General features: G+C 44.9%; 1 protein-coding gene across 4 annotated transcripts in view; it reads right to left on the bottom strand.

The window, feature by feature from the left end:
• The window catches only part of RCBTB1 (RCC1 and BTB domain containing protein 1), a 50,544-nt gene extending 28,051 nt beyond the window's left edge, over positions 1-22,493 (bottom strand). For 2 of the 4 annotated variants that reach the window (XM_081906312.1, XM_081906313.1), the window contains exons 1-7: positions 22,074-22,273; positions 19,215-19,417; positions 18,404-18,554; positions 8,535-8,701; positions 7,819-7,977; positions 6,763-6,870; positions 5,977-6,119 (exon numbers count right to left, since the gene is read on the bottom strand). In XM_081906312.1, coding sequence (XP_081762438.1) covers positions 5,977-6,119; positions 6,763-6,870; positions 7,819-7,977; positions 8,535-8,701; positions 18,404-18,554; positions 19,215-19,340 — 854 coding nt within the window. In that variant the 5' untranslated portion in view covers positions 19,341-19,417; positions 22,074-22,273. Of the gene's footprint in view, positions 1-5,976; positions 6,120-6,762; positions 6,871-7,818; positions 7,978-8,534; positions 8,702-18,403; positions 18,555-19,214; positions 19,418-22,073; positions 22,274-22,430 lie in introns of those variants that run through there. The other 2 variants (XM_081906311.1, XM_081906310.1) reach the window with 2 other exon arrangements.
• Between the last annotated feature and the right edge of the window lie 99 nt (positions 22,494-22,592).

Below are 22,592 nucleotides of genomic sequence, written 5' to 3'. Positions count from 1 at the left end.
TATGTGGTGGTCATGTGAGACACTTAAAAATTTTTGGGAATCTATCTATAATGAATTTTAAAAAGTCCTCAAATACACCTTTAGCAAAAAACCTGAAGCTTTCCTCCTGGGGATAATTGGCGAAGAAATCAAAAAGGAAGATAAAACATTTTTTCAATACGCAACAGTGGCTGCCAGAACCCTCATAGCACAGTATTGGAAAACGTCTAAAATCCCAATGATAATAGAGTGGCAATCTAAACTATTTGACTATTTAGAACTGGCAAAATTGACACAGAAAATAAGAAATCAAAAAGGTACAAAATTTAATAATGAATGGGATAAATTTAAGTTATATATGGAAACAGAAATAAAAGGAATTATGGTGCTGGAGGAGACTCTTGAGAGTCCCATGGACTGCAAGAAGATCAAACCTCTCCATTCTGAAGGAAATCAGCCCTGAGTGCTCACTGGAAGGACAGATCGTGAAGCTGAGGCTCCAGTACTTTGGCCATCTCATGAGAAGAGAAGACTCCCTGGAAAAGACCCTGATGTTGGGAAAGATGGAGGGCACAAGGAGAAGGGGGCGACAGAGGACGAGATGGTTGGATAGTGTTTTCGAGGTTACCAGCATGAGTTTGACCAAACTGCGGGAGGCAGTGGAGGACAGAGGTGCCTGGCGTTCTCTGGTCCATGGGGTCACGAAGTGTCGGACACGACTAAACGACTAAACAACAACAACAACAACAAAAGACCAAGAGTAAAGCATAAAATATTAATAGATACTGTAGAAAGAGGTGGCTTCGGGTTACCGGATTTGAAGCTATATTACGAAGTCTCATGTCTTCTCTGGTTGAAAGATTGGTGTTTATTAAAAAAATTGGGATATTTTAGATCTAGAAGGTCATGACACCCGTTTTGGATGGCATGGCTATCTTAATTATGGGAAAATAAAGGCACACCGGAGTTTTTCAAATCATATAATAAGAAATGCTATATATAAGATGTGGGAAAAATACAAAAGATATTTGGAACAGAAAACCCCAAGATGGAACTCTCCATTAGAAGCAATCACTGTTAAAAACAACAACAACATCAAAGAGAACTGGATAACGAATAACACAATATTAAGGGAGGAGGAGGGTCAACTAATATTGATAAGTTATGAGAAAATAAAAGATCACTTTTCTAGTTGGCTAGATTACTCCCAGGTGAATGAAATGTTCAGACAGGATAAGCAGATAGGTTTTGAAAAGGAGCCTTCAAGATCAGAAGGAGACTTACTGAGTAGTAAAACTAAAATAATCGCAGAAATGTATAGACTTATTTTAGACTACGAAGTAATGGATGAGGAGGTTAAGGCTTCAATGATAAAGTGGGCCTAAGAAGTGGGCCGTCCAATTATGCTAAAAGATTGGGAAAACTTATGGAAGGTAAATTTGAAATTTACAGCCAGCTATCACGAAGAGTCGGACACGACTAAACGACTAAACAACAACATAATATTAGAGAGAATCTGATGAAAATGGCTCATAGGTGGTACCTTACTCTTTCCAGATTATCAAGAATGTATAAAAATTTGGTGAATGCTTGTTGGAGATGCGGAGGAAATAATGGTGACATGATCCACATGTGGTGGACGTGTGAAAAGATTAAGATTTTGGAGGGGGGAAATATACGATGAATTAAAAAAGATGATGGGGATAACTTTTACTAAAAAAACCAGAGGCATTTCTATTAAGTATTTTAGATAAAGAGATCCCAAAAAATCTAAAAGAGATAATTCTTGTATGCAGCGGTTCGTATACTTGTTCGTATACTGTGGCCAGGGGATGGAAAGATCCCGAGGCTCCAAAAATAACAGATTGGCAAATCAAATTACAGGAATTGGTGGAGACAGCTCAACTGACTAGTAAACTCAGAGGAAACTCTAAGCAAAAATTTGCGGAAAAATGGGATGGTTATAGAAGATATGTTCAAAAATACAATAATAGTTTTGACTCCGTGCTAGCATTCGAGTGATAAAGGAACTAAAAGGAGGTGGACAACAATTAAGGATTTATTATGTTTTCAGAATGTATTAGAAAAATTATATAGAAAGGTTTATTGCTTTGTGTACATTCAAATGTAAGATAAAATATATGCAAAGGGACTTGACAGGAAGTCAAAGTTGAAGAAAATATTTTGGAAGATAAAAGGGGAAAAATATTTACTTTCATTATTATCATTTTGTGTGCGGGTGTGGGTTGGGTGTCTGCACATATGTGTGTTGTTGTATGCAATGTTTGGGAGGAAATAAGACGGTAAATAACAAATAACAAACTAAATATCAATGTATGTAATTTTTATTTCTTAATTATATTTAGTGGTGGTATGGCTGTATTGTTTTTTGTAACATAAAATCATTTAATAAAAATTGTATTAAAAAAGAAAGAAAGATTGGCTTATCCAACCTTTGGTAGAAGTATGCAATTTGATTCTAGAAGGGGGCAAAGCATCTGAAACCTGGAAGGAAGCTTATATTACTCTGATTCCTAAACAAGATCAAGATAGAGCCAATGTCAAGAATTACAGACCAATCTCCCTACTTAATGTGGATTATAATTTTTTTGCGAATATACTGGCTAACAGGCTAAAGAAGGTTCTGTCTGAACATAAACATAAAGATCAGGCAGGTTTCCTGCCTGGAAGACACATGAAAGATAATATCAGGAATGTTGTAGATATTTTGGAAAAGCTGGAAGCAAGAAAGAACTGTAAAACAATGTTAATGTTTACTGATGCTGAGAAAGCCTTTGACAATGTATCTTGGAGTTTTATGTTCACAATTTAGAAAGTATGGGGGTTGGTCAAGATTTTTTAAATGGTATTAATGCTATCTATCATGAACAAAAAGCTAAAATTATTGTAAATAATGTGGTCTCGGAGGAAATTAGAATCGAGAAGGGAACCAGGCAAGGGTGCCCACTTTCCCCTCTGTTGTTCAATTCTAAGTATGATAAGAAAAGATGATCAAATTAAAGGTATTACAGTAGGATCCAAACAATATAAATTAAAAGCCTTTGCTGATGATTTAGCACTGACATTATAGGATCCAGACACCAGTGCAGTAAAAGCACTGGAGCTGATACAGGAATTCGGACAGGTAGCAGGATTTAAGTTAAATAAGAGCAAAACCAAAGTATTAGAGAAAAATCTGGATAATGGTGAAAGAAAGTTATTACAAGAAAAGACGGGCCTAGATTTTGTGAAAAACATTAAGTATCTGGGAGTGAATTTGTCCAGGAAAAATCTGAATTTATACAAAGATAGCTATGAGAAACTATGGAATGAAATTAAGAGAGATCTAGAGATATGGTCAAATTTAAAATTGTCACTAATGGGCCGGATTTCAGTGGTTAAGATGAATGTATTGCCAAAGACGTTATTTCTGTTTCAAGCCCTCACAATTATAGATAATGTGAAATATTTTAAAGAATGGCAGAAAGCTTTATCTAGATTCATCTGGCAGGGGAAAAAACCCAGAATTAAATATAAATTACTAACAGATTCTAAAGAAAGAGGGGGATTTTCCCTGCCAGATTTGAAAATCTATTTTGAAGCAGCTGCACTTTGCTGGATTAAGGAATAGATACAATTAGAAGATACCGATGTTTTAGATTTGGAGGGATTTGACAATGTGTTTGGATGGCATGCATATTTATGGTATGATAAAGTAAAGGCCCATAATGCTTTTAAAAACCATGTAATTAGGAAATCTCTGTACAATGTATGGATAAAATATAAAGATCTCTTAGAAAGGAAGACACCCAGATGGCTTTCGCCAATGGAGGTGAAGGCCCAGAAAAAGTTAAAAATGGATATCAAGTGGTTGAGATATTCAGACTTGTTATTAGAGGACGAAGAAGGTTATAAATTAAAACCATTTGATTAAAGATAAGTTAAATTGGTTACATTATCACCAGATTAATGAATTGTACAAATTAGATAAGAAAAATGGTTTTGCTTCAGAAAATACTAAGTTGGAAACGGAGTTGTTGGACTCTAAAGTTAAAAATTTGTCTAAAATGTATAACTTATTGTTGGAATGGCATACAAAGGATGAACAAGTTAAGTCAGTGATGATAGACTGGGCAAGAGATGTGGGGCATAATATAATGTTTGAAGACTGGGAAAGATTGTGGAAAGGGGTCAAATTCACTGCATGTACAGTGTTAAAGGAAAATATAATGAAAATGATGTATAGATGGTATTTGACTCCTGTAAAATTAGCAAAGATATACCACAACAGTGATAATCTATGTTGTAAATGTAAAGAAAAAGAGGGTACCTTCTATCATATGTGGTGGACCTGCCCCAAGGTGAGAGGCTTCTGGGAGAAGATTTATAACAAATTGAAAATAATGTTGAAATATACATTTATTAAGAAACCAGAGGCCTTTCTTCTTGGAATAACAGATTTGGAATTGCCCCCAAAAGATGTTAAATTATTTTTGTATGCCACAACTGCAGCAAGAATTTTGTTAGTGAAGAACTATAAAACACAAGAAGTACAAACAGTGGAAGATTGGCAGATGAAGATGATGGATTTTTCGGAGCTAGCCGACCTGACTGGAAGAGTCCGTGACCAGAAGAAGGAGGACTACCAGGAGGAATGGGTGACGAAATTTAAAGACTATTTAGTTAAATATGTTAAGTTAACTTAATTGGAAAAGCTTGCAAATATCAGATAGGCTTAGGACTTAAATATGTAATGTGATGAATTAATATGTTTAATGCCAAATTTGAAAGAAAGTAAGATGTTAAGTGATTAAGTTAATCCTATAAGAATATTGGTTTTGGAAAACTGCTAAAATGATATACACTGAAATTCAAGCAGGGGGATATGAGGAAGTCACTTAACAATGTTACTAAGATTGGTTTAAATACACCCGAGATTTATGTTTGTTTGTATAAAAAACTTTTTGGAAAATTAATAAAATCTTTTTTTCTTTCTTCCAAAACATGACACAATTAAACTTTTGTCTCCCTTGACTATGAAACGGCACTTGAAGCAGGAGAGGAGCACGAAATTCTGGATGGAGACTTGAAGGAATCTCATCATGGTGCATCACAGAATCACACCAGCTGAGGGCTATTGGATCAAGCACCCCAGTCGAAAGAATCCAGTCCCTAGGCAGCTATAGCAAGTGATGCCAGTCTTTTCCTCCCTACATCACTAGAGTATAAAACAAAAACAGATTATCCTGAACTTAAGGTGGTTCTCATTCATTTTAGTTGCCTAAGGTAAAGGTAAAGGTACCCCTGCCCGTACGGGCCAGTCTTGACAGACTCTGGGGTTGTGCGCCCATCTCACTTAAGAGGCCAGGGGCCAGCGCTGTCCGGAGACACTTCCGGGTCACGTGGCCAGTGTGACATCGCTGCTCTGGCGAGCCAGAGCTGCACACGGAAACGCCGTTTACCTTCCCGCTGGTAAGCGGTCCCTATTTATCTACTTGCACCCGCAGGTGCTTTCGAACTGCTAGGTTGGCAGGCGCTGGGACCGAGCAGCGGGAGCGCACCCCGCCGCAGGGATTCGAACCGCCGACCTTTCGATCGGCAAGTCCTAGGCACTGAGGCTTTAACCCACAGCGCCACCTGCGTCCCTAACTTTATCTAAAAGTGAAGTGTATTCCAAAGCTCCGTTTGAGACAAGACAAGACACACATTTTTTGCAGAGTGGAAAGTACTGGCAGGACTTGCCGTAACTCAGACGCCTTAAAATAACAAATCTTGGGTCACAGACTTCATGGTCTGGAGGGAGGGTGGAAACTGAGAAGGGATCAGAGAAGGAAGACAGATGAAGCCTTGCCCACAAAGCCTGCGAGGAGACGTTGCCCTTTACACCAAAGACAGACAGACAAAGGCATTCAGTCACCTCTTTTTCAGGGTGCCATGAACAGACACCTCAAACATCCCTGCCTCCCAGTTCCAAGGATTAGTTGCAGCAACATTTACCTCTCCTTTTCCATCATGATCTGCACTGGGCTTAGCTGGTTGCTTTTACTGCCAGTTCCCAGCTGCCCATAAGTGTTTGCTCCCCAGGCGTAGAGCAAGCCCTCATCTGTTAACACCATTGTGTGTGCATAGCCACAGGCAACCTGCAAGAAAGAAAATTGAAATCAATGCTAGCATCACTCTAAGATGGCCACGAAGAATGAGAAATCACTGCTGGACACTTAAGTATCAGTTGCACAACCTGGGTTAGTTTTAAACGCCAAGGGAGTCTGCACACAGGTTATGAAATGCGGAGGGGGGGTGTCCTACGGTTCTCCAGATACTGTTGGACTGCAACTCCTGTTATTTCTGACTACTGACTGAGGGTGGGGTTGGAGAGAGCCCAACAAACATCACGAGAACTGTAGGTTCCCTGGCCCAGGTATGAAAAGGTTTCACTGATTATTGATGGTTTGGTAAAATACTTGCAGAACAACTGAGAAATAACCCAAGTCATCTTGTCTCCAAAAGATCACCAGTAAAATGTTGACACTTCCTAAACGCAATCTCAGGTCTGGAAGAGGCAGCTGCGTCTTGGTTATTCCCTTTTCCTGCCCTTGGCAAAAACTGCCAACTGAAGGCTGCCCCAGCTGCAGTGAAGATGGCAGCCATCTACAGGCTCATAGTTACCAGGCCTCTTCAACACCAACTGTTTGCAGGCTAGGCTTTGGTTATAAGCACTAAACAGAAGCTCACAATAAACCAGGGGACAATTAAGCAACACAACTTACACTATTTTGTACTCACCTGCATTACACAGAGACCTTGTAGCGCAGCCACTCGGCATGGGGTTAGCTGGTTGCCATTGTTTCCCAGACCTAGTTGACCGTTGCCATTGTAACCCCAGCCATATACCTTCATGAAGGAGGAAGAACAGTTAATCTGGATGCACTCCAGGGAAAGAGGTGGCCAGTGCAGTGGGCTGGTGAGAGCGTTAGACTATGATCTGGTAGACCAGGGTTCAAAGCCCCACTCAGTCGCGAAGCTCAGTGGGAAACCCTGGGCCAGTCTCTCCCTCTAGCCTACCTCTTAGGGTTGGTGTGAGGGTAAAATGGCGAGGAGGGAGAAACACGGAACTCCTTGAAGGTGGGATATAAATGTAACAATAAAAATGAATTTAAAATAGCTCTAGTTCAGGGAAAGATGCTGAGAAAGGCAGGCTGAAAATGCACCTAATTCTAATCTACATACACTTCAGCTATCTGTTGCCGACTCATTTTTCTTTTGTGCATATGAACACTGCATATTGACTCCTAAATTATAAAATGAAGGGTTTTATGACTTTTAGTTTAATCTGCCTGCAGTGTTACTTGGTTACTCTGCCCTTCCCCTAAATGTTATAGGACAGTTCTGGATGTACTGGATTCATAGCGTAAGTAAAAAAGTTTAACTTTCCAGCGTTTAAGAGCAAGGAAGCAACAATGTCAACACTATTTATAGCTCAAGTTTCCCCGTTTCCTGAGGATAAACTTCCTCTGACTTAAGCCTTGAATAATTGTTTACTAACTGCATCATTATCAAATGGGTCACAAATCCTACTTTTCCCTTTAACCACAAGATTTGCTTCCTCAGGTGATCCAGCATCACCTTCAGAAATGAATTTTAGATGATGAAGTGAACATACAGGTGCCAGAACAAGTCCTAATGGCAATGAACAGCCAGCAGGTGTCTAGCTTAAAGCCACTGCAGCTCATCAGCTTCACAAAAGTTTCTGGGGCATCTTCTATTAGCCCTTTGTTCTGCACTTTAGCATTTTCTTACGCAGAAGCAGAGCCATGTGTACAATGACCTTGGAATGCTTACCTCACCATTGTCCACTACAGCTATGGAAGAGGTTTGGCCACAGGCAACGCCGACCACCACCTTCGTCTGCAGACAGTTGGAAACCTTGCGGGGAGTGGGCTGGTTTGCCGTGGAGCCTGACCCAACTTGCCCACAGTTGTTATAGCCCCAGGCATACACCTTGCCACAAGGAAAGAAGATGAAAAGACATCATGGGCACACACTCCAAACTTCCTTCAGAACAAAAATAATGCCTGAACAGCTTTGAGTTGATTGTCTCCTTTTACCTTTTAAAAATTTTTTACCCTAGAACTCTTCCAATTTTAACTCCACTGCTGCAGATATGCAGGTGACACATCAAAAGCCTTGCCAAACAGCAGACACTGCCCTGTGTCCACAGGTAGTCCGTTCCTTCTGCAAACATGCATCATGATGCGAAGTTACATCATGTAACTTTACATCATGTAACATCATGTTACATCTTAATCTTATCTGTTAAGGTAAGATTTCAGTCCAAAATATTTCACTAGGAAAACACAATACAATGATTGATAGCAACATCAGATTCACTTTTCTCTGAGGGCTTCCCAAAATTTAAGACAGTTTAGAGATTTTTGAAATATTAAGTGGGATATCAATGCTTTTAAATAAATAAATACAGGAACACATTTGCATAACAGTGGGTTCTCAAAAGCAAAAGTTTAGCAAGTAATAATATACATATATAAAAGACTTACATCTCCATCAGATGATAGTGCTATAGAATGATGGGAGCCACAAGCTACTTCAATTACTTTCTTAATTAGCAAATTGGTACAGATTTGAATGGGGGTAACACCTTGATTGGTGGTCCCATTTCCAAGTTGACTGTATCCATTATGTCCCCAGGCATAAACTTCACCATCTATGAAAGGCACAAAAGCACAAATGTCCATAATTTATTTATCTAACCCTAGAAGATGATTCCCAATTCCAAACAACACCAGACAAAAGCGGGTCAGAAAAAACGCAAGAGACTGCATCCAGAGCCACAGCTCCACTCATGCAACAGACTTCCACGCCCACAATGCAACTTCCTCTTCTGCCCCCTCCAGACCACCATGTGGCCTCAAAATCTGCTCCAAAGCAGAATTTGGAAGCATGTAGGGGAGAGCATAAGAAGTGGATGTCCTATTTTACAAGCAGAATTCTGCTTGTACAGTGTGGAAAATAGCCCTAAGTCTTAAGTACCTGAATTAGAACCCAATCGTTCTGAAAGGTTTGGGGGAATGGGGTGTGCACACACATGGAGTGAGACACTTAAGCCTTCTTTAGATTTTATTGTTCCTAGGAAGCGCTGCAGCATCTACATAACTTTCCTCCTCCCTGGTCTGGTGAATGCTGCTGCACAAAGGAAAACACTGGCAATTGCAGCCACAGGCTCCACCTTTAGCACAAGCTGCACACATGCATCAAAGGAAGATGTCAAAAGACTACTCTCATTCTTAGGGTTGACGATGGAGACTACATTGCGTGAAGGCAGGAAAAGATCCATGGGGGTTGCAATCCAACAACGTTGTGAGAGCCACCAGCTCGCACCCTTGGCAAGAGGGAAGTGCCTAATAAAATTCTGCAGCCCAAGCTTACCACAAATATTTAAGCTGGGAAAATATTTTTAAAACCATGTCCACATCCCATTGGAAGGAACATAGTAAAGTAATTTCGTGTCTTGCCCAACAAAAATCTCAGAAACCTCATCAGGAGGGCTTTAAACTGACTAATGTGGGGGAGGGAGACAGTGCTCCTGAAGGTAGGAGTCTATCAATTGATGAAGATGATCATCCAAATGTCATAGACCAAATGGAGCAAACAGCACGCAGACCTAGTGGTGGGAGGAAAAAATCCTTAAATAAGAGACACGGGGGAATGATTAATGGACTTCAATGTCTGTACACTAATGCGCAAAGCATGGGAAATAAACAAGATGAGCTTGAGCTCTTGGTACAGCAAACTAAATATGACATAATAGGCATCACTGAAACCTGGTGGGATAAGTCTCACGATTGGAATGTAATAATGGAGGGATACAATCTATTTCAGAGAAACAGACCAGACAAGAAAGGAGGAGGAGTGGCGTTATATGTCAGGGATGTGTATACCTGTGAAGAGATCCAAGATTTAGAACCTCAAAGCCAAAGTGAGAGCATTTGGGTCAAAATTAAGGGAGAGAAGAATAACAGGGACCTCATTGTGGGAGTTTACTATAGATCCCCAAGCCAAACGGAGGACATAATGATGCCTTCCTGGAACAGATGGCCAAGCATGCAAAAGGAAGGGAGATAGTAGTAATGGGGGACTTCAATTACCCGGATATTTGTTGGATGTCAAACTCAGCCAAGAGCATAAGTTCAAACAGATTCCTCACTGGCCTTGCAGACAACTTCATTGTCCAGAAAGTGGGAGAAGCAACAAGAGGAACAGCCATTTTAGATCTGGTCCTAACCAATGTTGATGACCTGGTTAGTGGGGTAGAAGTGGAAGGATCATTAGGCGCGAGTGATCATGCTCTTCTGAAGTTTACTATACAGCGGAAAGGAGCAGCCAAGCATACTAGGACTCAATTTATTGACTTTAAGAAAGCTGACTTCATAAAACTTAGGGAAGTGCTGGGTGAGATCCCATGGACAGTAATACTAAAAGGAAAGGGAGTTCAAGATGGCTGGGAGTTTGTTAAGAGGGAGATAGTAAAAGCACAACTTCAGACAATACCAATGAGATGGAAACATGGAAGGTGCTTAAAGAAACCAGGGTGGCTATTTAAAGAACTTTTAACTGAGTTAAGATTAAAAAAGGATGTGTACAAAAAATGGAAAAGGGGGGAAACCATCAAAGAGGAATTCAAACAAATAGCCAGCACGTGTAGACACAAAGTCAGAAAAGCTAAAGCACAGAATGAACTCAGGCTTGCTAGAGAGGTTAAAAACAACAAAAAAGGCTTTTATGGATATGTTCGTAGCAAAAGGAAGAACAAAGAAACAGTGGGGTCACTCAGAGGAGAAGATGGTGAAATGCAAACAGGGGACACAGAAAGGGCTGAACTTCTCAATGCCTTATTTGCCTCAGTCTTCTCCGATAAATAAAACAATGCCCGACATGAAAAATTTGGAGCAAATGATTCAGCAGAGGAAACACAGCTCAGAAGAACTAAGGAGATAGTACAAGAATACTTGGCTAGTTTAGATGTATTCAAGTCTCCAGGGCCAGATGAACTGCATCCAAGAGTATTAAAAGAACTGGCAGATGTGATCTCAGAACCACTGGCAGTCATCTTTGAGAATTCCTGGAGAACAGGCGAAGTCCCGGCAGACTGGAGGAGGGCAAATGTTGTCCCTATTTTCAAAAAGGGGAAAAGAGAGGACCCAAATAATTACCGCCCAGTCAGTCTGACATCAATACCAGGGAAGATTCCGGAGCAGATCATTAAGCAAACAGTCTGTGAGCACCTAGAAAGAAATGCTGTGATCACCAATAGTCAGCATGGATTTCTGAAAAATAAGTCATGTCAGACTAACCTGATCTCGTTTTTTCACAGAATTACAAGCCTGGTAGATGAAGGGAACGCAGTGGATGTAGCCTACCTTGATTTCAGCAAGGCATTTGACAAGGTGCCCCATGATATTCTTGTAAAGAAGATGGTAAAATGCGGTCTTGACTATGCTACCACTCAGTGGATTTGTAACTGGCTGACTGACCGAACCCAAAGGGTGCTCATCAATGGTTCCTCTTCATCCTGGAGAAGAGTGACTAGTGGGGTGCCACAGGGTTCTGACTTGGGCCCGGTCTTATTCAACATCTTTATCAACGACTTGGATGATGGACTCAAGGGCATCCTGATCAAATTTGCAGATGACACCTGTCAGGGAACTGCCATCAGAACGAGAGACGGAGGCAGGGCTACCCAGCGATGTCAGAGAGGGAACGAGCAGGGGGGAAGGATTTCAACGTAACACCCATAGAGAAGAGAGGGAGATGGAGGAATTGGTGACAGGGCTCCAAGACCCTTCCCCCGACGATAGTGGAGAGAGCGCTGGGACGCCCCTGCCTTCCCCTTACTTGCGCAGACGCGTTCCGCGCAGAGAACATAGGAGGAGACTCGGGGTCAAACAGCTTTTATGCTGGAAGAGGTTCAAGAGACGCCCACTCTCGGATTCTGCAAGTGACTAACAGGTCACGGAGGGCGAGCTCCAACCGTGGGCATGGTTGGGGCAAGCAAGCTAACTGAACTGAAGTAAGGTTACGCACAAGTAACCCCTAACAACCATTACAGCAATCCGAGAGTCTCTGCTGTTACTTGTGCGCAAGCAGTGGAAACATGAGCCAGACTGGAGGCGCCGGGGCAGCGGAGCCAGCTGCGGGGGCGCAGGACCTACTAAAGAGGAACCAGGAGCTGGAACGGCATGTGGCACTGCTGATGGCGCGGCTGGATGAGAGGCGCACCCAGGACGCGCAGGTTAGACCTACCCCAGTGGCAAAGAAGGTGCCAGGACTAGTACACAAATTTGGGGGGGAGCCCCAGAAATATAATGGATTCCGAACAGAAATAGAGTACGCCTTGCAGCTGCAGCATGATGACTTTGCTGACGAAGCAGCGCAAGCGGCATATATCGTGGGGCACCTTGAGGGCAGCGCGAGGGAATGGGTTAGACCCCTAATGGCCTCGCAGAACCCCGCCATGAAGGACGTTCGGAAGTTTCTTCAGGCAATAGACGCGATGTATTCTAGCCAATTGGGGGAGAGCGTTACCCAAAGGGAGCTGCTGAGATGCAAGCAGGGGGAACTTTCCGTGAGAGACTACTGGTCCCGCTTTGCAATGCTAATACACCGGCTTGGATGGGATCTAGATAGCCCTCCCATACGGATGCTGTTTGAGGAGGGGTTGTCCCCAACCGTTAAAGATGAGCTCTCCCGCGCGCCCCGCCCAGAGACTCTGGATCAGCTGACGAAGGCAGCGCTGGCGATAGGCGCTCGCCAAGAAGCGCGCGCTTTGGAAAGGCGGGAAGGGAGGGGAGAGCGCCACTCTGACTACCGCATTCCGGAGATGCCCAAGCTGCCCGCCGATGACGTAGTGCCCATGGAAATCGATGGAGCGCGGGCGCGCGAGGTTTCTGGCGCCAACCAAGGAGGCAAAAGGGAGGGAAAGGCTGGGAAAAGCACCAAGAAGTGTTTCCTCTGCCAACGGCCAGGACACTTTGCCAGGGTCTGTCCTCAAAGAAAGGCTTGGCAAGGGATGGTGGGAGCTTCTGGAAGTGAGGAGGAGGGGGCAGAGGAAAAGGTGCAGGGAAACGACAGCGCTTGACTGCCCACAGGGGGGTGCAGCAGGCAAGCGAACAGATAACAGAAGTGCCCCAACCAGACCCACCCAAGGTTTCTATAGCGATAGAGGTGGTGCTAGAACTCCCAAATGGACACCCAGTCAAGGTGAAAGCAATGCTGGACTCAGGCAGCTCCTGTAATTTTTTTTAGTAAGGAGTTTGCATTGGAGCACCAGATCCACCTGCTGCCACTTGATTTCCCGCTCCAAGTGACCACGATAGATGGGAGGGAGCTGCTGGGAGGGGAAGTGACACATCAAACCCCACCTATGAGAATGAGTGCTTCCAGGCACACAGAGACCATTGCCTTTCACGTGGCCACACTGGCGGGACCTCCGATAATACTGGGCATGAGCTGGCTAGTGCTACATGATCCAGTGGTAGCCTGGCACCAACGGACAGTCACCTTCGGGTCGGCACACTGTTTGGAACACTGTCTAGGAGGGGTGAAACCCAGGGTGAGGTTGGCCAGAGTGGCAGCAACCACACTGAAGCAGAGAGTGGACGTGCCGCCACAGTACGCGGATTTACAGGAAGTCTTCAGTGAGAGGGAAGCGGACAAGCTGCCGCCACATAGGCCCTTCGACTGCCAGATCAACCTGCTCCCTGGGGCGCAGCTACCGGTGGGTAAGCTGTATGCCATGTCAGACAGAGAGATGCAGGAGTTGCGAGACTTTATTGACAAAAACCTTAAGAGGGGGTTCATAAGGGAATCTAAGGCAGTGGGGGGCAGCCCTGTGTTTTTTGTGGACAAGAAAAACACGGATCAGCCGAAGCTTGTAGTTGACTTTCGAAGCCTGAACCTTGTATCGGAACCCGTGACCTTCCCAATGCCCAGAATTGATGATATTCTGACTAGGGTGAGGAAGGGCAAGATCTTCACCAAGCTGGACCTCCGGGGAGCATACAATCTGATTAGAATAAGGAAGGGGGACGAATGGAAAACCACCATGTTCACCCCCTAGGGGCCTTTGAGTCATGCCATTTGGACTACAATCGGGCTCAGCCTGTTTTCAAAGCTTCATGCACCATGTGCTGGGACCCCTGCTGTACAAAAACTGTGTAGCATTTCTGGATGACGTACTGATCTATTCGGACAATGAAAAGCAGCATATCCAGGACGTCAGGGAAGTGCTGAGCACCAGTTGTGGGTCAAGCTGGAAAAGTGCCAATTTCACGCCCGTGAGGTGGAATTCCTGGGATACAAGTTGTCGGACAAAGGACTTGCCATGGACCCTGGCAAGGTGCAGGCAGTGCTGGAATGGAAGGCCCCTAAGACCCGGAAGGATATGCAGAGGTTCCTCAGGTTCAGCAACTTCTACCGGAAGTTCATCAAGAACTTCGCCCACTTGACCGCACCCATCACGGATTGTCTCAGTAGCAAGAAGTGCCCAAAGGTCCTTCGAAAAACTAAAGAAGGCGTTCGCCTCAGAGGAACAGCTCCTGCACGTGGATCTGCAGAAGCCGATGAGGCTGGAGACCGACGCATCAGACAGAGCTATTGGAGCAGTGTTGCTACAGCCAGGGCGGAGCCAACACACCTGGAGGCCGTGCGCCTTCTTCTCACGGAAACTGAACAAATCGGAGCATAACTACACGGTGTATGATCGCGAACTGTTAGCTATTTATGCAGCGTTTTGGCAGTGGAGACATCTAATAGGGGCACAGCACAAGATTCAGGTTTGCACGGATCATAAGAACCTGGAATATTGGAGAACAGCTCGAGTGCTCAACTAGAGACAGATTCGATGGGCACAGGAGTTCTCCAAGTTCAACTTTGAGATCAAGTACGTGCCGGGGGAAGAGAACGTGAGGGCAGACGCGCTTTCACGGAAGCCCGAGTATACGGAAGGAGAAGGACCGCCGGAAGCTCGACACGTGTTTCCTGAGGAACGATGGGTTTGCGGGGGAGCGTTGGTTGGGGAACGAGAACTAACCGAGCTGATTCGCCAGGACGAATTCGCCCAAACCAGAATCAGGGAACTCAGGGGAACGGGGGGAGATCAGGGAGGCTTTGAGGAGAGGGAAGGACTGCTGTATTACAGGGGAGCAATGTATGTGCCCGGGGAAGCCCTGCGAGAAAGGGTTCTCAGACAGCTTCATGACAACCCAACAGCGGGGCACTTTGGGCAACACAAAACCATGTTACTGGTTACGAGGCAATTCTGGTGGCCAAGGGTGAGGGAAGATGTACGAGAGTATGTACGGGGGTGTGACCGCTGCCAACGGGCCAAGGGAGAGAGGGCGGCCCCGGCGGGGTTACTGGAGCCCTTACCCACACCGGGAAGACCATGGGGGCAGGTGTCGATCGATTTCATGACCGATTTACCCAAATCTAGAGGGAAGACAGCAGTCATGGTAGTAGTAGATCTGCTAACCAAAATGTGCCATTTTATAGCGTGCTCACATGCAGTAACGGCAGAGGAAACTGCCCGGTTGTTTGTGGATCACATTTTCAGGTTGCATGGGGCTCTGACGAGGGTTATCTCCGACCGGGGGAAACAATTTACCTCGAGGTTCTGGAGGAAACTCATGAGCTTATTGCAGGTGGAAGTGGGATTCTCGACGGAGAGACACCCGGAGACCAACGGGCAAGCAGAGAGGGCGAATAGCATTTTACAGCAATATCTACGCTGCTACGTCAACGAGAGACAGAACGATTGGGTAGAGAAGCTAGCACTAGCGGAGTTTGCGTATAACAACGCTGAGCATGTGTCCACGGGATGAGCCCGTTCATGGCTAATTATGGGTTGCACCCCAGGGCTTTTCCTGGGAGAGGGGAGGAAGGGTGGAGCGTGCCCGCCGCAGAGCAGTTTGTGGAAGAAATGGAAGCTCTGCACCAGCAGCTTAAGATGAACCTGGATAGGGCCAAGGAAGTGTACAAAAGACAAGCAGACAAACGCCGCCGGGAAGGGGAGACCATTAGGGTGGGGGACCGGGTGTGGTTATCCACACAAGGCTTACCTTTCAAGGGCGGGTGTAAGAAACTGAGGCCAAGACGGCTGGGACCATTTGAGGTGACCCACCAAGTTAACCCGGTGGCGTTCCGGCTCAAGTTGCCAGACAGCATGAAGATCCACCCGGTATTTCATAGGTCACTGCTCTCACCGTACAGAGGGGAGCGGAGGGTCCGGGAGGCAGGAGGGGAAGGGCTCACCCACCCACTAATGGAAGAGAGGGAACGCCACCACGAGGTAATGGAGATCCTGGATTCGCGCTGGCGAGGGCGGCAGGTGGAGTACCTAGTGGCTTGGGAGGGGGAACCAGAGTCAGAAAACACGTGGGTGCCTGCAGGGGAAATAGATGATGGATATCTGGTGGAAGAGTTCCACAACAGGTATCCGAGGAAGCCCAAACCCCTCGGGAGATTCTGGGAGGAGCAATTTGCCACCACCAACGAGGAGGAGGAGGATTTCGTGGGTTTTCCGGCTTCCCAGGAGGAAGGAGGAGAATCGTCAGGAGAGGAGGAGTCAGATGGGGAAGTCCCGACCGTGAGAAATTGGAGCAGGTGGGAAGCGGTGTTTGAATCCACGGACGACAGCAGCTCCTTTCGGGGGTTCCCGGCATCGTCGGCTGAAGAAGGGGACAAGGTCCCGTCACAGGGTCAGGCCGGGGGTGAAGGGGGTCCTGGGGAGGAGGTGGATGTCAGGGAACTGCCATCAGAACGAGAGACGGAGGCAGGGCCACCCAGCGATGTCGGAGAGGGAACGAGAAGGGGGGAAGGATTTCAACGTAACACCCATAGAGAAGAGAGGGAGATGGAGGAATTGGTGACAGGGCTCCAAGACCCTTCCCCCGACGATAGTGGAGAGAGCGCTGGGACGCCCCTGCCTTCCCCTTACTTGCACAGACGCGTTCCGCGCAGAGAACATAGGAGGAGACTCGGGGTCAAACAGCTTTTATGCTGGAAGAGGTTCAAGAGACGCCCACTCTCGGATTCTGCAAGTGACTAACAGGTCACGGAGGGCGAGCTTCGACCGTGGGCATGGTTGGGGCAAGCAAGCTAACTGAACTGAAGTAAGGTTACGCACAAGTAACCCCTAACAACCATTACAACACCAAACTGGGAGGGGTGGCTAACACCCCAGAGGACAGGATCACACTTCAAAACGACCTTGACAGATTAGAGAACTGGGCCAAAACAAACAAGATGAATTTTAACAGGGAGAAATGTAAAGTATTGCACTTGGGCAAAAAAAAAATGAGAGGCACAAATACAAGATGGGTGACACCTGGCTTGAGAGCAGTACATGTGAAAAGGATCTAGGAGTCTTGGTTGACCACAAACTTGACATGAGCCAACAGTGTGACACGGCAGCTAAAAACGCCAATGCAATTCTGGGCTGCATCAATAGGAGTATAGCATCTAGATCAAGGGAAGTAATAGTGCCACTGTATTCTGCTTTGGTCAGACCTCACCTGGAGTACTGTGTCCAGTTCTGGGCACCACAGTTCAAGAAGGACACTGACAAACTGGAAGGTGTCCAGAGGAGGGCAACCAAAATGGTCAAAGGCCTGGAAACGATGCCTTATGAGGAACGGCTAAGGGAGCTGGGCATGTTTAGCCTGGAGAAGAGGAGGTTAAGGGGTGATATGATAGCCATGTTCAAATATATAAAAGGAGGGAGAAAGGTTGTTTTCTGCTGCTCCAGAGAAGCGGACACGGAGCAATGGATCCAAACTACAAGAAAGAAGATTCCACCTAAACATTAGGAAGAACTTCCTGACAGTAAGAGCTGTTTGACAGTGGAATTTGCTGCCAAGGAGTGTGGTGGAGTCTCCTTCTTTGGAGGTCTTTAAGCAGAGGCTTGACAACCATATGTCAGGAGTGCTCTGATGGTGTTTCCTGCTTGGCAGGGGGTTGGACTCGATGGCTCTTGTGGTCTCTTCCAACTCTATGATTCTATGATTCTAAAGTAATCAACTTTCATGGCCAAAGAGAAGGAACAATATACACTTTCACTCATTCATCCAATTACAGCTATTCCATGAATAGCTTTACTTAAAATCAGATGAGAAGAGAATATATCCATTCTTTGACATGGGAGACTAGATTGGAAAGAGTATCAATATATGTGTGTAGGAGTTGAGGGGAAGATGCAGCCACACAGGGAGGTTAAGCTGGAACAACCTGTTGTTGGAATGGACTTGCCAACAGCGCAAGGCCACAACCACATTTTCTTGGAATCCATTTCTAACGACCTTTGCTTAAATTTAGGGAGCATGCAATTAGTATTGCTCAAGAGCAAAACTACCTTCTGTACTAAGTATTACATGTGGTCCACTTCCATAACTGAGGCTGCGAATCCTCTTTCCGCATAAAGTTTCAAGTTTCTTTGGTACAATGGTACTCTGGTTATCTCCAGTTCCCAAACAATTACTACAGTTTAATCCAAATACAAATACCTGGAAAGAGAGACCAATAACACTATATTTTAATGCTTATATTTATAGCAACAGTCATCAAGATGAAAGTGAATCAGGGTAAATATACAATTTATAAGATTTAATAGGATTCTTACTATATCCATTTCAGCTATAGTGCCTTTATAACGATAGCATGGTTTTGCAATGAACTCTAAATGGCCCAAATCTGGCAAACTCAACACAGTATGCTATGGATAAGAAATGCTGGAGCTATGATTATTTTATGAAATTGGATTTCTTTTATAATATGGAAGGAACACTCTGATTTTAAACATCCAAGGTCAAAACACATTTTGGTTGGAATTATACCCATGAAAGCCACTGTATAATTTACTTAACTATCACCTGTATGTTCAATTTTCTTTCTTTGAAATTACTCCACATGTACAGCGTTTGTACTTAGAAATGTTTTATTTTTCTTATTCTTACATGTTTATAACATTGATATAGGAAGCCACGAATCTTTACCAACCTTTGGAGAACTGGGACAAAACTAACAAAGTCAGTTTCAATAGGGACAAATGTAAGGTTCTAAGAATGAACATTTGCAAATCACTTGCGTTGTTTTTGGCTTATGCACCAGATATACAAACTTTTTTTTTAAGTTAAGCCATTTAACCTAGACAACCCAATATTTACCTCATCAGTGTGGGTGATGTATATCGCTTCATTGGCAGATGTTCCAAACACACATGCTTTTCGGATGGTTGATATTTCTTGTGGTGAAAGCAAAGTAAATATTGGCCACTTTCCAACATCCATCATGACTTCACAGTTCTTTATACCAGACTTATAATTATGCTGGCATTTTGCCTCCAATTAAAACATAATCATGGAGTCACCTGGAAGAGAAGAAAGGATAGAAAGACTGGATTTTCAGATATGGAAAACCTATTTCTATATTGTGGTGCAGACACAGAGATGCCTAACTCTGGGTTACACAGATTTACACATGTGTGTAGTACAGCTGCAGGGATGTATTCCTAGGCAGCCCTGCAAATAATCAGAGGTAGCAGTCGCACATCTCCTAACCCACCAGCCCATTCCCAAAGCAGAGAGGGAGTTACTATCCCATACAGACCGTCCATACTCTTCGCCTTCCCATATCTACAGGGAGTTGCCAGAGTTGCAGCTGCCATTTCATTTTGAACAAAAACATCAGCTAAGCCTGTGCGGGCAGCCTTCACAACATTGCTATAGAGACTTACTAAATCTGGTGCTGAAGAGAACATGAAAAGGCTTGAGAAATGGCATTCCACTGTTGCAAAGCAGCAGCACAAACATCAAAAGCGAGCTTTGTTGCCATTGCTCAGATGACATCTCTGAAATGACCCAACAATGCTAGCATACAAACCAGGTCAAAACAAGAAATCCTGCAAGTTTAGTGGTATTGAAAGTTAAACAGAGATAACCATGTTTACATGAAACAAAAGGTAGACTGTCAAGGATGTTTCAAACCTAAAGCTTTAACTCTCTGTAATACCAGGAGTGACAAAAGTTGTTTCCATATCTCAGTATTGTTTTTTAAAAATCTTACCTTGTTGCATACAGAAAGAGCTGAGCTGATAAAACCAGTGTGCAGCACAAACCTTTGAGATGATGTCACATGAAGAATGTTCTGTACACTCTCTAATTCCCTGCAAGGGCTGCTGGGAATTGCAACATATGAAAGACACTAAAATTCAGGAAACATGTAGCCAACACATCTGTGTTGCTCCAGACACTAGGCTAGAAACATGTGGACCAAGGCAAGTGATGATGTAACAAAAAAGGAGGCTAACTGGAAAAGACTGGTAACTGGGTCACCACCTGCATGTGGCAAAGAGGCATCCTCAGCCTCCCAAACCCAGGCTCTATCCACTGGCCCAAAATGGGCCTCGGTTTATTTCAGGGATGAGGAATGTCAAGCGCAGAGACCAAATGCAGCACTCCAGACCTCTCTATTTGGCCCTTAGGATTCTCTCCAGACCACACCCCTTTCACAGCCACATCCTTTGCTCAAAGAGGGTACTAAGTAGGGTCCGTGTTTTTGCCAGGCCTTGAATTCTGCTCATGCTTTTTGTTCCCCTACGCCAGGGGTGTCCAAACTTTTTTCAAAGAGGGCCAGATTTGATGAAGTGAACACGCAAGAGGGCCGACCAAAATTGTTGAGCTTTTTATTTTTAGGATTGAAGTTGACCCCAAAGTTGTTGAGCTGCTTTTAGGGTTGAAAATTCAGGTAGGTAGCTGTGTTGGTCTGACACAGTCGAAATATATTAAAAAAAATTAAAAAATTGTCTAGTAGCACCTTAGAGACCAACTAAGTTTGTTCTTGGTATAAGCTTTTGTGTGCATGCACACAAAGAGATGGGTGATTTACCATAACCATTGAGTCTCTCACCCATCTCCTACTACCCGCCTGAGAAAAACCCCACCCCACCCTCCCACTATATATAAGGGTCTGGTCACTTCTGTTTCAGTGTATCTGAAGAAGTGTTTTTTATTTTTTTTTATATTTAGGATTGCAGTTGTTGAATTTTTTTACAATTTTACCCCAAAGTTTTTAAAAGGATTTTACCCCAGGACATATACTGCCACGGGGGCCAGATTAAATCAACAGGTGGGCCAGATTAGGCCCCGGAAACAGGCTTTGGACATGCCCGCCCTACACTGAGGGATGTCCAAGTGTGTGGGGTATCTGAGTACCCTACTGTACAAAGGAAAATGCCACACTTGTGGTTCTGACCACTTTTCCTCTGCCCCCCCCCCCACTCCCGGCATAAAAAAGTTTTGACATAAAAAAACTCAGAGCACGACATTTCCCCAGGAAATCAAAGCATTTGTTTGCACAAAACATGAAGTGATTCAAGCATCTCACTAGACTCAAAGGATGGGGCTCAACACTATTCCTCCTCAGAGTAGAACCATGGACATGACCCACTTAGGTTCATTCATTTCCATGGGGTTACCCTGAACAGGACATTGCTGAATGCAAACCATGGTGTTGGAAAGTATGGTAGTCCAAGTCCCATAGTCTGCCAGCCCTTTTGCTCAGGGCAGGATGCCACTACACAGGCAAACCTCTAGGGAAGCAGAGCCCACTGTCTGCCACTGCTGTCTGCTCTGCTAGCCTGCAGTTTCCACCTACTGGCTCTGGATTTGCCTTCTAGAGCAGATTTTCAGATATTTAAAAAGCATTATCATCATGTCCCCCTTAATCTTCTCCTCCCCAAGCTAAACACAACCACAGCCCCAGTCCCCATCAGACACTACTGGTTTGGGGCTCCATTTTAAATCAGAATATGTTACATCGTTTGAACCATTAAGGAAGATATAGAGTGCTAATTACACACTGCAAAACAGATTTGAGTACATTCCTGTCTTAGCTGCCCATCTAAAAATGTGACATTTCTAATTTCTTTCAGACATAGCTTGAGGATAAATAAAATATATTTTGGTTCTTTTAACAAGTTTAAATGATTGTTTTAGGAGAGAAAAGGGGTTCACAAATGGACATACGGGAGAGAAAGGGTTGCCATGTCACTTGACCATATGGACGTATATCCTGCAAGAGCTTGAATAGTGAAACTGTCAAGTTAGGCCAGCACTGCGTTTATCATTTGTACGCATCTGTAACTTCTATCACCAGCCCCAAAAACGCTCCTGCCTGTTAACTTGCCTGAAATCCAAAGCGCCCCTTCGGACTCCCAGTCTTCTATGCGGCAGCACCTGACGGGACGGGCTCCGCTCTCCCTCGGCCTTGGCTCCGGAAGGGGCTGGCCAGGGGAGGCCGGGGCGCCACGAAGAGCCGCGTCTGGCCCGCGCCCCCCTCAGAAAGCGACGCCTGCAGCTCGGAAGCCTCGTCCGCGCCCCTACCTGCAGTCTCGTCCGGCGAGGCGACGGCCTGGGGATCTCCGGAGAGGCACGCCTTCGCTCCCGCCCCGAGGACGCCGGGCAGGAGACGGGCCGGCGCAAGGACCCGCGAGAGAGCTCCGTCCGCTCCCTGTCCGCGCCTGCTCCGCGGGGCCGCAGCCAATC

This window comes from Podarcis melisellensis (genome assembly GCF_964234715.1).
Source record: "Podarcis melisellensis genome assembly, chromosome: 3".
Classification (NCBI taxonomy): Eukaryota; Metazoa; Chordata; class Lepidosauria; order Squamata; family Lacertidae; genus Podarcis; species Podarcis melisellensis.
Note: the sequence above shows the minus strand (reverse complement) of the source record. Positions and strands in the feature narration are given on the sequence as shown.